Below are 14,110 nucleotides of genomic sequence, written 5' to 3'. Positions count from 1 at the left end.
TGCTATCAATATCTATGTAGCAGCTAGTCTATAGCTACATGTTCAATAGTCAAAAATCTATGTAGCACTACGTAGCAGCTACGATATTCAACGCAGCCCTGGTAACTTGTGATCACTTGTGACATTAGTACATCAAAAGTATGGTTAAGTAACAATGTTGGTCAAGTCGTCTCTGTACCTATTCGTTTAAAAACCTGGGAACGGGCTACAATAGGTGGTGACAGGCTTTGTGGGCTTGCCATGCTCCATGTGCATAGGAATGATACAGTTGACAAGGAACGTGTGTTGAAGCTTTTCGATAGTACAGGTCACAGGAGAATAGGAAAGATTTGGTTGACCAACAGAGATTAAATTTAATATTGAAACTTGTTTTGTTACTTACTAGGCTTGCTAAAAAAAAAAAGCCCTTTCTGTTATATATTTTTTTTTTTTTTTTTTTTTTTATTATAAATACATTGACCTCTCCCATAGTAATGCTGAAATAAGCTTCTCCCGTTTCAGGCACCCGAACCACCCTAAAAAATATTTTCGCCTCGCTTCGCTCAGAAAAAAAAAAATTCCCTCACTTCATTTGGAGCTGCGCTACGGCATTGAATTGACTATAAAGGACAATACCCCTTAGATTTCAGTCATGTTGACTTACTTGTAAATCTTACTTTGCTGAAGATTATTGCTGTTTATCTCTATCTATAATAATATACAAAGATAATAACCAAAAACAGCAAAATTTCCTTAAAATTACTGATTCAGGGGCAGCAACCCAACAACAGGGTTGTCCGATTCATCTGAAAATTTCAGGGCAGATAGATCTTGACCTGATAAACAATTTTACCCCATGTCAGATTTGCTCTAAATGCTTAGGTTTTTGAGTTATAAGCCAAAAACTGCATTTTACCCCTATGTTCTATTTTTAATCGTGGTGGCCATCTTGATTTGATGGCCGGGTCACCTGACACATTTTTTAAACAAGATACACCAAAGATGATTGTGGCCAAGTTTGGTTTAATTTGGCCCAGTAGTTTCAGAGGAGAAGATTTTTGTAAAAGTTTACGACCACGGACGACAGACGAAGATGGACGATGGAGCAAAGTGATGGGAAAAGCTCACTTGGCCCTTCAGGCCAGTTGAGCTAAAAAGTGTATAATTCAGAAAAACAAAAAAAAAACATTGATAACGACAAAAACTATCACCATCAGTGAGCTGCAACCTGTAACTAAAAAACCCAGAATACTACAAGAAATAACAAACACATTAAATTCTAGTCTGAATGATTTTTAAGCTCAAATGGGTAAGTGCTTTAGATTTATTTTAATATGTTCAGTTAAACTAGTTAAAAGCATTCTTTAAAAATCATTTGCATTGTCGTCTTTTGAAGTGGTGAACAAAAATGGCTGCTGTTCATATTCTAGCATAGCAACATAAATTGGGGTTATTGGTCATGTGTATAAATTGTGCATCTTCCAATTTCCTGAGTTTGCTACAACAGATTCTTCCCAATTTGGTACACGGTTGTATTAGATTGGCACATTTTATAGATTGGTTGGCACTGGACATGGTGTAGGGGTTAGTTCATCGGACTACTAACACAAAGGTTCCTGGTTCGATTCCCATTTCGAGATGGAAATTTCAAGGACTTAATTTTAGGCTCTCCCTTGACACCATTTGCAAGTATGGTCTTGAGGAGACGATGATAGTCCGTCGGAAGGGGGAGATAAATGGCTGACCTGTGTTAAAAGAGAGCCATATCTCTTGCACGTAAAAGATACCCTTGTAGATTTCGAAAAAGAGCAGGCTAATGCCGCTACAAGGCAGCACTCGTATCCACAAAGTGGAAAGGGATTAATATAAGTTGCAAAACTTGTTTCCCAATCCACTATAAATAAATATGTTTAAAGTAAGTACTGGACCTCTAGTGATTGTTTATTGACTTTGGTTGACTTGCATAGTTCACATTTTATTGCGAACCAATTAAAACTTATCCACAGGGTCAACTCTTCCTTAGAAATAATCTTGACAAACAAAATCAAAAATAAACTCAAGAAGCCATATCTTTTTTTATCTAAAAAGAATATAACTCTTTATAAATATGTATAGTTATGTTACCATGTATCATAAGACCCTGTTTACACTGGCAACGAAATTGAATCGATCTTTATTTGAATCGATCTTAAAAAGACTAGTTCGTGTTTACATTGCAAAAGCAAAATCGATCAAGTCTTTTTTAATCCAGTGTGTTTACACTACAACTTAATTTCCTGAGTTTGCTACAACAGATTCTTCCCAATTTGGTACACGGTTGTATTAGATTGGCACATTTTATAGATTGGTTGGCACTGGACATGGTGTAGGGGTTAGTTCATCGGACTACTAACACAAAGGTTCCTGGTTCGATTCCAATTTCGAGATGGAAATTTCAAGGACTTAATTTTAGGCTCTCCCTTGACACCATTTGCAAGTATGGTCTTGAGGAGACGATGATAGTCCGTCGGAAGGGGGAGATAAATGGCTGACCTGTGTTAAAAGAGAGCCATATCTCTTGCACGTAAAAGATACCCTTGTAGATTTTGAAAAAGAGCAGGCTAATGCCGCTACAAGGCAGCACTCGCATCCACAAAGTGGAAAGGGATTAATATAAGTTGCAAAACTTGTTTCCCAATCCACTATAAATAAATATGTTTAAAGTAAGTACTGGACCTCTAGTGATTGTTTATTGACTTTGGTTGACTTGCATAGTTCACATTTTATTGCGAACCAATTAAAACTTATCCACAGGGTCAACTCTTCCTTAGAAATAATCTTGACAAACAAAATCAAAAATAAACTCAAGAAGCCATATCTTTTTTTATCTAAAAAGAATATAACTCTTTATAAATATGTATAGTTATGTTACCATGTATCATAAGACCCTGTTTACACTGGCAACGAAATTGAATCGATCTTTATTTGAATCGATCTTAAAAAGACTAGTTCGTGTTTACATTGCAAAAGCAAAATCGATCAAGTCTTTTTTAATCCAGTGTGTTTACACTACAACTTAATTTCCTGAGTTTGCTACAACAGATTCTTCCCAATTTGGTACACGGTTGTATTAGATTGGCACATTTTATAGATTGGTTGGCACTGGACATGGTGTAGGGGTTAGTTCATCGGACTACTAACACAAAGGTTCCTGGTTCGATTCCAATTTCGAGATGGAAATTTCAAGGACTTAATTTTAGGCTCTCCCTTGACACCATTTGCAAGTATGGTCTTGAGGAGACGATGATAGTCCGTCGGAAGGGGGAGATAAATGGCTGACCTGTGTTAAAAGAGAGCCATATCTCTTGCACGTAAAAGATACCCTTGTAGATTTTGAAAAAGAGCAGGCTAATGCCGCTACAAGGCAGCACTCGCATCCACAAAGTGGAAAGGGATTAATATAAGTTGCAAAACTTGTTTCCCAATCCACTATAAATAAATATGTTTAAAGTAAGTACTGGACCTCTAGTGATCGTTTATTGACTTTGGTTGAATTGCATAGTTCACATTTTATTGCGAACCAATTAAAACTTATCCACAGGGTCAACTCTTCCTTAGAAATAATCTTGACAAACAAAATCAAAAATAAACTCAAGAAGCCATATCTTTTTTTATCTAAAAAGAATATAACTCTTTATAAATATGTATAGTTATGTTACCATGTATCATAAGACCCTGTTTACACTGGCAAAGAAATTGAATCGATCTTTATTTGAATCGATCTTAAAAAGACTAGTTCGTGTTTACATTGCAAAAGCAAAATCGATCAAGTCTTTTTTAATCCAGTGTGTTTACACTACAACTTAAAAATCAGATGCTCCGCAACTGAACTTTAACAGGACATGAAATTTTATGTCTAACAACCATTATATCAATTACCACACAGTACTATAATCCTCACAATTTTTTGGCTGCATAATGATCACATTTGATTCAATCAAGCATGATTCCATTTTTCACAAAACTCTAAATCAGTATCAAATTCAAACCAGATGCTCTGCAGGGTGCAGCTTTATACGACCGCAGAGTTTGAACCCTGAACAGTTGGACAAGTATGGACACAACATTAAAGCTTGATACAGCTCTGAATTTGGATTGTGATTAAAAAGTTGACACAACATAGGTTTCTGTCACAGAATGAATGTGGTCTGAGAACTTAAACTTAAAAACTTAAAAATTTTAAATTGGACATTTAACTATTATGTATGGTCCAATATCCAAAATCTAAATACATGGTTAGATAAAGCATATCAAAGAACCCCAAGAATTCAATGTAAGTTAAAAATCAAACTAAGTTTAATTTTGGACCCCTTGGACCTTAATGTAGACCAATTTGAAAACGGGACCAAAAATTAAGAATCTACATACACAGTTAGATTCGGCATATCAAAGAACCCCAATTATTCAATTTTTGATGAAATCAAACAAAGTTTCATTTGGGCCCCTAATTCCTAAACTGTTCGGACCAAAACTCCCAAAATCAATCCCAACCTTCCTTTAGTGTTCATAAACCTTGTGTTTAAATTTCATAGATTTCTGTTTTCTTTAACTAAAGTTATAGTGCGAAAACCAATGTGTCTTCGGACGACGACGACAACGTCATACCAATATATGACCTCAAATTTTTTTGCGGTCGTATAAAAACTGATCTGACCTTAATTTTCATATATAAATATAACATTCACCTGAAAAAAGATGGATCAGGATTGATCTAAGCGTTTACACCAAAAAAAGATCGATTCAAATAAGATCAATCTTTTTAAAACCACCTCTATAACATGTTAGAGGTAGACTTTTTAAGTCCAATTGAAGATCGATCTTATCCCTTTTAAACTGGTCCAAAGATTGATCTTTTTTGTCAGTGTAAACAGGGTCTAAGAAACACATTTTTATAGAAGACATTCACTGGAAAGTTCTTAGTCATAAGGGAAAGAACTCACACCATAACAGATAATAATACATTTGTAACAGTATACAAACATACCTTAGCCACTTGACAGCCCTCAGAATTAAAATCTCCCTGGCAACAATTATATCTACTGTCAAATATACCATTAACTGTAAAATAGAATATTGAACAACTTTAAAAGACAATAAATTTTCATGTCCATAAAACACATCCGGTTAACAAAAGTAAAAACAGACTTGTCTTATAGCTATTTTTGTCGGCATATGTAACTGCAGGATTTAAAAATACTGTATTGTCAACCATTAAACCTTATCAAGAACTGAAAAATTAATCCCATTATACATTCAATGTCCTAATGTGTAGAAACAACTGAACTTTAACAGGACATGAAATTTTATGTCTAACAACCATTATATCAATTACCACACAGTACTATAATCCTCACAATTTTTTGGCTGCATAATGATCACATTTGCTTCAATCAAGCATGATTCCATTTTTCACAAAACTCTAAATCAGTATCAAATTCAAACCAGATGCTCCGCAGGGCACAGCTTAAATACGACCGCAGAGTTCGAACACTAAACATTGGGGCAAGTATGGACACAACATTCAAGCTTGATACAGCTCTGAATTTGGATTGTGATTAAATAGTTGACACAACAAAGGTTTCTGACACATAATGAATGTGGTCTCAGAACTTAACCTTAAAAACTTTAAATCTTAAATTGGACATTACCTATTATGGTCCAATATCCAAAATCAAAATACATGGTTAGATTCAGCATATCAAAGAACCCCAAGAATTCAATTTCTGGTGAAATCAAATAAAGTTCAATTTTGGACCCTTTAGACCTGACAATGTGGACCAATTTGATAACCAGGCCCAAACATCAAAAATCTAAATACATGGTAAGATTAAGCATATATCAAAGAACCTCAAATATACAATTTTTGTTGAAATCAAACAAAGTTTAATTTTGGACCACGATTTGGACCAACTTGAAAACTGGGCCTATAATCAAAAATCTAAATACATGTTTAGATTCAGCATATCAAAGAACCCCAAGGATTCAATTTTTGTTGATATCAAACAAAGTTTAATTTTGGACCACAATTTGGACCAACTTAAAAACTGGGCCCATAATTTAAAAAGCTAAAAGTACATGTTTAGATTCAGCATATCAAAGAACCCCAAGGATTCAATTTTTGTTGATATCAAACAAAGTTTAATTTTGGACCACAATTTGGACCAACTTAAAAACTGGGCCCATAATTTAAAAAGCTAAAAGTACATGTTTAGATTCAGCATATCAAAGAACCCCAAGGATTCAATTTTTGTTGATATCAAACAAAGTTTAATTTTGGACCACAATTTGGATCAACTTGAAAACTGGGCTAATAATCAAAAATCTAAGTACATAAAATTGAGAATGGAAATGGGGAATGTGTCAAAGAGACAACAACCCAACCAAATAAAAAACAACAGCAGAGGGTCACCAACAGGTCTTCAATGTAGCGAGAAATTCCCCCACCCGGAGGCGTCCTTCAGCTGGCCCCTAAACAAATATATACTAGTCCAGTGATAATGAACGCCATACTAATTTCCAAATTGTACACACATGTTTAGATTCAGCATATAAAAGAACTCCAAGGATTCAATTATTGTTAAAATCAAATTTAGTTTAATTTTGGACCTTTTGGACCTAAATGTAGATCAATTTGAAAATGGGACCAAAAATTAAGAATCTACATACACAGTTAGATTCGGCATATTCAATTTTTGATGAAATAAAACAAAGTTTAATTTTGGACTCTTTGGGCCCCTTATTCCTAAACTGTGGGGACCAAAACTCCCAAAATCAATTCCAACCTTCCTTTTATGGTCATAAACCTTGTGTTTAAATTTCATAGATTTGTATGAACTTATACTAAAGTTATGGTGCGAAAACCAAGAAAAATGCTTATTTGGGCCCCTTTTTGGCCCCAATTCCTAAACTGTTGGGACCACAACTCCCAAAATCAATCCCAACCTTCCTTTGGTGGTCATAAACCTTGTGTTTAAATTTCATAGATTTCTATTGACTTAGACTAAAGTTATTGTGCGAAAACCAAGAATAATGCTTATTTGGGCCCTTTTTTGGACCCTAATTCCTAAACTATTAGGATCTAAACTCTCAAAATCAATCCCAACCTTCCTTTTGTGGTCACAAACCTTGTGTCAAAATTTCATAGATTTCTATTAACTTAAACTAAAGTTATAGTGCGAAAACCAAGAAAATGCTTATTTGGGCCCTTTTTGGCCCCTAATTCCTAAACTGTTGAGACCATAACTCCCGAAATCAATCCCAACCTTACTTTTGTGGTCATAAACCTTGTGTTTAAATTTCATAGATTTCTATTTACTTATACTCAAGTTATAGTGTGAAAACCAAATGTCTTCAGACGATGGACGACTACGACGCTAACGTGATACCAATATACGACCAAAAAATTTTTAATTTTTGCGGTCGTATAAAAATCATGTAAAAATAGATAAAAATCATAACATATACCAAAATAATTTTTTAGCCAGATTTGGTTTTATATTGGGGCCGTAATTAAAAAAAAAAAATCCTGGTGGCCATCAGATATCTTCAACAGTTAATCTGAAACAAAGTAGCAAACTTCATCAGCATCTCATAAAGAACATTTATGCCATGTTGGGTTTCATTCCTTTCAGTGGTTCTTTTGTCCTAACTGAAGGCATAGAAAATCATTTAAAATGCCATCATTTAATGATTCTTTGTTTAATTTGTATATAATTAATATTGTTTTATCAATTCATATATTTTTTAAGGAGAGTAACTTAAAACAGGATTAATCAGGGGAAGTAACCGGAAATTTCTTTTGTGTTTTCAATAACAGAAAGCTTGAGACAAAAGTCGTTAATGATCATTATTTATTACAATGTTTGACACCCAAGATGTCAAATGAAGCCATTTAATTCACGGGAGAGATTCGTTTGCGCCAAAAATGCGTCCTTTTGCGCCACAACTTTTTTTCTCCAATGCTACGTTTGCGCCACATGTTTTAAAATTACATTGTATTATTTGCGCCAAAAATAAAACATAAGATTGCGCCAATTAGCAGAAAAATGACTTCCATACTCCTTTATTCGGACTTGGAACCGGCAGTTTACACGGCAAATGAAAAGGAAACATATCTTCTTTTTACTGCTGCTGAAGGGGTACTTCCCAATTTAATGTATGAAGTAGCTGGTAACTTCACTTTATAGTCCAAAAACATTAACATTGAAGGTTGAAATGCATAAAACAGTTCATAATAATTCCTAACAACAATAAAGCCCATACGCATGGTGGAAACAAAGCACTGTGTCATCATTATATGTAGCTAAAACTTAATCAGCAACAGCTTCTTTTTACTCTTGTTTGGTATATCTTTATTAAATAATCAGCCAAGCAATACGTTTTTTTCTCTCTCTTTACATAGAATATTTAATGCATTTCAAGTCATTTCTCTCCAGATGCCCATCTTCATTGTGACCTATCTCTGAACATAATTTTATGATACTTTTTAAGACAAAAATAAGAATAAATATACATTAATCACTGATATTTATGATAGATATGTGTACAGGTAAATTGGCGCAAATAAGTTCCGAATATTGGCGCAATTGATACATTTGGAAAACTAAATTTGGTGCAAATGATACCCCTGAAAAACAGTAATTGGCGCAAAAAGACTGCTGCCTAATTCACATGGTCTGTGATTTACAGGTAACAACAGACCTCATCAGTGACACAAAAAGTAATTAATGTTTACTGGTCATTCAAGCTTAAAATATCCAAAACCAAGAGATTCTATACTCCTGTGCAGTGGAGTACCGGCAAGCGGGAGATTTCTGGAATTTCGCAATTTGAGCTGGAGTCTCCTGCTCAAAACTGGAAAATCAACATGTTTTTAGTGAATAAAACTCCGAAACGTTAAATCCGAAATTATAAAGCCAGGCCAGGTGAGCTAAAAAGGGACTTACCTTTTCGTTTCCAAGCTTTAGCCCAATGATAAATACATTCTTCTTGCTTAGCATATACTCCAGTTGGATAAACAATAAACTTTTTTCCACATCTCACACATATCTTCTCATGTACTGTAAATATAGTATAAATATACATCTTTTTATTTAATTTAATATCCATATTGTATACCTTAAGACTATATTCACAGGACTTAGTCAATATTAATATGGATTTAATCTATGATGAATACATTAAATCAAACAACTTTTGGTCTTGAGTGTACCAGATAGAATTATTTTAAGAGACAAGTGAATTATTCTATTCATTTGAATGTCCCTAAGGGATGGGTTTGTGAGTTTCAACTCTACTCATAGCATTACTTTGACAGTCAATAGAATATAGCAAAGTGTCCCATATGTGTGTAATTTTGATGGTAAAAATCAAATATCAAAATAACCATACAAATATTAAACAAGAAATAAACAGAAATTCAAAAAATGAAAAGAACAATTTACGAACATGTGTATTCATTGATTTCCATGGGTATCAATTTTTGTTGATTCATGAAAATGTTCATTTTCTTGGATATCAAATTCCATGGTTTTGCTTATTTCTGCATACAAGTCTTATAGAAAATTTGTCATTCGTTGAACATTTGAATTCATGGTTAAACTGTAACCACAAAATTGGTATCCAACGAATAATAATAAATCCACAGTAACTTGTTCACACAGCTAAATGTCTCGCCTGGGTGCCTGATAAGAAAATGCATATGTTGATATCAAAATGACCATACGTTAACACGTTAACTAAGCAAAACAACCTAAAGTAGATATAAGAAGATGTGCAATGAGTGTCAATGAGACAACTCTCTATCCAAGTCACAATTTGTAAATATAAACCATTATAGGTCAAAGTACAGTCTTCAACACTGATCAGCTTTAAGAAGTTAGCTAACAACGCCGCCGCCACCAGATCACTATCCCTTTCTTGAGCTTCTTCTGCGACAAAAGTCGCAGGCTCGACAATAAGTGATGATGTATTAAACAATTTCAGAAAGAGAACCATAACCTTGAACAAAATGCTACCAAATAGAATAATGTACACAGGTAAATGAAAATGATTAAGATGTAAGGTATACAGTATAAATGTAGAACAGGAATCAATGAACAATGACTTGTTATTCAGGGCCAATGAATCAGACACTTTATAATTAAATCTGAAAATGTAAAACATAACGTTTTGTCGAAAAAGAAAAGATTCAGATTTAAAGAAATACCGTCGAACTTTATGTGCTCCGACATCACGAAAGAGGCTATACATATGGTTATTTATCAAATTGAACTATGCAGAGAACAGTAAGAAGACATTGATACAGTCTATGAAGAATTATGCAAACTTGTTACAAAAGAAATGGAAGAAACAATACCATATCATGAGGCGTTTAGAAAAACAAAAAAACATTTTAAACACGAAAAACCATTCTGGAATCAAGAATTAAGTGATTTATGGGTAACTATGCACAGTTGTGAAAAACAATTTAGGAAATCTAAAACCAGTAAAGGGAAACGTGAGACACGAGACAAATTTGTTATGGCGCAAAAGAAATTTGATAAGCGTTTACGATTTCATGAACGGAAATATGAGCAGGATTTAACTTTACAAATACAAACTCTGAATACAGAAGATCCGAAAAAAAATTTGGGCAGAATTACAAAAACTTGGTCCTAAGAAGAATGCTATTCCGACTCGGATTTCTCTTGAACTGAATTTTAATGTGCGTATTGTTATGCGTTTACTTTACTACATTGGTTAGAGGTATAGGGGGAGGGTTGAGATCTCACAAACATGTTTAACCCCACCGCATTTTTGCGCCTGTCCCAAGTCAGGAGCCTCTGGCCTTTGTTAGTCTTGTATTATTTTAATTTTAGTTTCTTGTGTACAATTTGGAAATTAGTATGGCGTTCATTATCACTGGACTAGTATATATTTGTTTAGGGGCCAGCTGAAGGACGCCTCCGGGTGTGGGAATTTCTCGCTACATTGAAGACCTGTTGGTGACCCTCTGCTGTTGTTTTTTATTTGGTCGGGTTGTTGTCTCTTTGACACATTCCCCATTTCCATTCTCAATTTTATTCTGATGGAATGTGTTAATGACGATGGTTCTACGTCATTCAATGAGAAAACAGTGATAAACAAATGGGAATCCGATTTTAGAAATTTGTACATGAACAACAATGATGATTACGATGATGAATTTTATGAAAACGCATTACGATTGACCCATTGTATATACCAAATGATATACTGAATCAGAACATTCATATAGACAAAATACAAAAAGTTGTCCTACATTTGAAAGAGAAAAAAGCTCCTGGAATAGATGAAATTTATAATGAAGTGCTTAAAAATGAACCAATTATTAAACTATTGCAGGTGTTATTTCAGTTCTGTTTCGACACAGGAAAAGTTCCATCGTTATGGAGGAAAACATTAATTCGACCAATTCCGAATTCTACTTTAAATAACCGAGTGCAAAGTTTTTAAGAAGACAATGGATTAATTGTTGATGAACAAAACAGTTTCAGAAGAGATAAGTCATGTGAGGATCATGTGTTTTCTTTGAATTGCCTTATTCAGGATAGGAAATTAACATTTGCTACCTTTGTGGACCTGCAAAAAGCATTTGATTATGTAGATAGGGATTTATTACAATACAAACTGCATTAAAACGGTATTGACGGAAACATGTATAATGCTATTTCTAGCTTATACATTGACACAGAATCATGTGTCTGCGTAAATGATCATCGTACAAATTGGTTCAAGTGTTCAAACAGCGTCCCCCAAGGGAATAATTTATTGCCTACAATGTTCGCTTTATTTGTCAACGATTTAGCTACTGAAATTAAAGATCTAGAAACTGGAATACCTTTTGATAATAAAAAAAATCAGTCTTCTATTATATGCTGACGACATTGTTATTCTAACAGAGAACGAAAATGATATGCAACGTTGCTTAGATGTATAAATAAAGGCAACAGTAGTACACCGCTGTTCAAACTCATAAATCCATGGACAAAAAGCAAAATCAGGGTAACAAACTAAAACTGAGGGAAACGCATTAAATATAAGAGGAGAACAACGACACAACACTACAATGTAACACACACAGAAACGGACCAAGCATCAGACAAAATCCCACGAGAATAACAAATATAACATCAAAACCAAATACATGTATTTGGGATAGACAAGTACAGTGACACGTCTTATCGCAATGTGAATTTACACTAAAAAATATTTACACTCAAAAATAAGAGAAAACAAACGACGCAACGTTAAAATGTAACACACACAGAAACGAACTATAATATAACAATGGCCATATTCCTGACTTGGTACAGGACATTTTTAAAGGAAAAAATGGTGGGCTGAACCTGGTTTTGTGGCATGCCAAAGCTCCTTCTTTTATAGCCATGTGAAATATAACATTAAAATGACAACTCAACATCACAGGACTACAATATAAATAAATTGGAGAACACAATTGACAAAGAAACACACGAACAACAGCCAACAAAAGGCAACAAGTTCAAAATTTTAATACGCCAGAAGTGCATTTTGTCCACACAAGATCTACTAGTGACGCCCAGATACAAAAGTTTGAAAGCCAAAAGATGTGTTATACAGTTGGTGCCAACAATGGAGACTTAGTGTTAACTGTTCAAAATCAAATGTCATGCATTTTAGAAAACAGCGTTTACAATATGTAAGTCACTACAATTATCTTGGCATTATTTTTAATGATAAAATGGATTTTAGTATTGCCACCGAAACATAGGTAAAGCTGGAGGACAGGCACCAGGAGGGATGATATCAAAGATTCACAATTTTAAGGAAGTTGCATTTAAAACATTTGAAACCCTTTTCGAGTTGTGTGTTGTACCAGTCATTGATTATTGTGCAGGTTATTGGGGATATAAAACATACCACTCCATTGAAGCTGTACAAAACCGTGCTATTAGATATTTTTTGGGATTACACAGATTTGCACCAGGAGTTTCTCTAAACAGTGAACTAGGATGGTTACAGCCAACTTTAAGACGGTGGATTTCTATGGTTAGAAGATGGAATCGGCTTGTTAAAATGGACAATGATAGACAAACGAAAAAAGCTTTTTCTTTGGAACTATAATAAATCGGGCCAGTGGAGCTCTCAGATGAAGGAAATTTTTCACAAAGTGGACATGGACAGTTGCTATGAATATGAAAATTTATGCAACATTGAACTTTTTAAAACAAAGATTATGGAATACTGTGAAAACGATTGGACTGGTAAAATCACTTCTCTCCCCAAATTAAGGACTTACATTACTATTAAACAGAAGTACGAGACTAAACTTTACATCAAAATGAACATTAAGAAACAAGAACGATCAGTTATGGCACAATTTCGCTGTGGTATTCTACCCATATGCATTGAAATTGGACGATTTAGAAATGAGACTCCTGATGAACGATTTTGCACTTTCTGCGATGATGGATCTGTTGAAGATGAAAAACATTTCTTGTTGTACTGTAAAGCTTACCATAATTTAAGACAATTATTATTTGAATCAGTGAACCTTGATAAGACATTTTATTGATAATAGAACATTTGCTTATTTAATGACACTTCATCAAAGACAAACTGCTAAATATTTAAATTTATTTTTCTGTAAAAGAAAGGAACTTCTTTATAAGTAACAATCACATTGCGTAATCCAAATTTGAACATAAGGTTTAAAGTGACTTATAGGTCCAACGGGTCGGGTGTAAATTTATTGAACTATTGTATTCTTATTATGTAATATTATATATACTACACATGTCATTATAATAAATGATATACTTACTTACTTACTTACTTAACATGTAAACTATATAAAAATTTTAAAGTCAATGAAGCATGATTAAAAGGAGTTGCTCTATATAATCTCAATGGAATTGAGATGTGCTAAAACTCATACAACTGCTTACCAAATAAAATTTGCTAATAATGTGTGAGTCCCCCTACATAAATTAAGAAAAAAATGTAACTTAGAAAACAAATAAAACCTAAAAAATCTCCTAAACACAAAAATATTTTGACTAAGTTTCATAAAGTTCTATACTGATTTGAC

At 33.8% G+C, this 14,110-nt stretch overlaps 1 protein-coding gene across 1 annotated transcript in view; it reads right to left on the bottom strand.

Moving 5' to 3' along the window:
• LOC143079167 (uncharacterized) overlaps window positions 1-14,110 on the bottom strand; it is a 75,756-nt gene that overhangs the window by 27,098 nt on the left and 34,548 nt on the right. The window contains exons 9-10 of the mRNA XM_076254398.1: window positions 8,964-9,077; window positions 5,003-5,076 (exon numbers count right to left, since the gene is read on the bottom strand). Coding sequence (XP_076110513.1) covers window positions 5,003-5,076; window positions 8,964-9,077 — 188 coding nt within the window. The remainder of the gene's footprint in view (window positions 1-5,002; window positions 5,077-8,963; window positions 9,078-14,110) is intronic.

The sequence above is a fragment of the Mytilus galloprovincialis genome, chromosome 1, assembly GCF_965363235.1.
Source record: "Mytilus galloprovincialis chromosome 1, xbMytGall1.hap1.1, whole genome shotgun sequence".
Lineage (NCBI taxonomy): Eukaryota > Metazoa > Mollusca > Bivalvia > Mytilida > Mytilidae > Mytilus > Mytilus galloprovincialis.
This window is presented reverse-complemented; position numbering and strand designations above follow the sequence as displayed.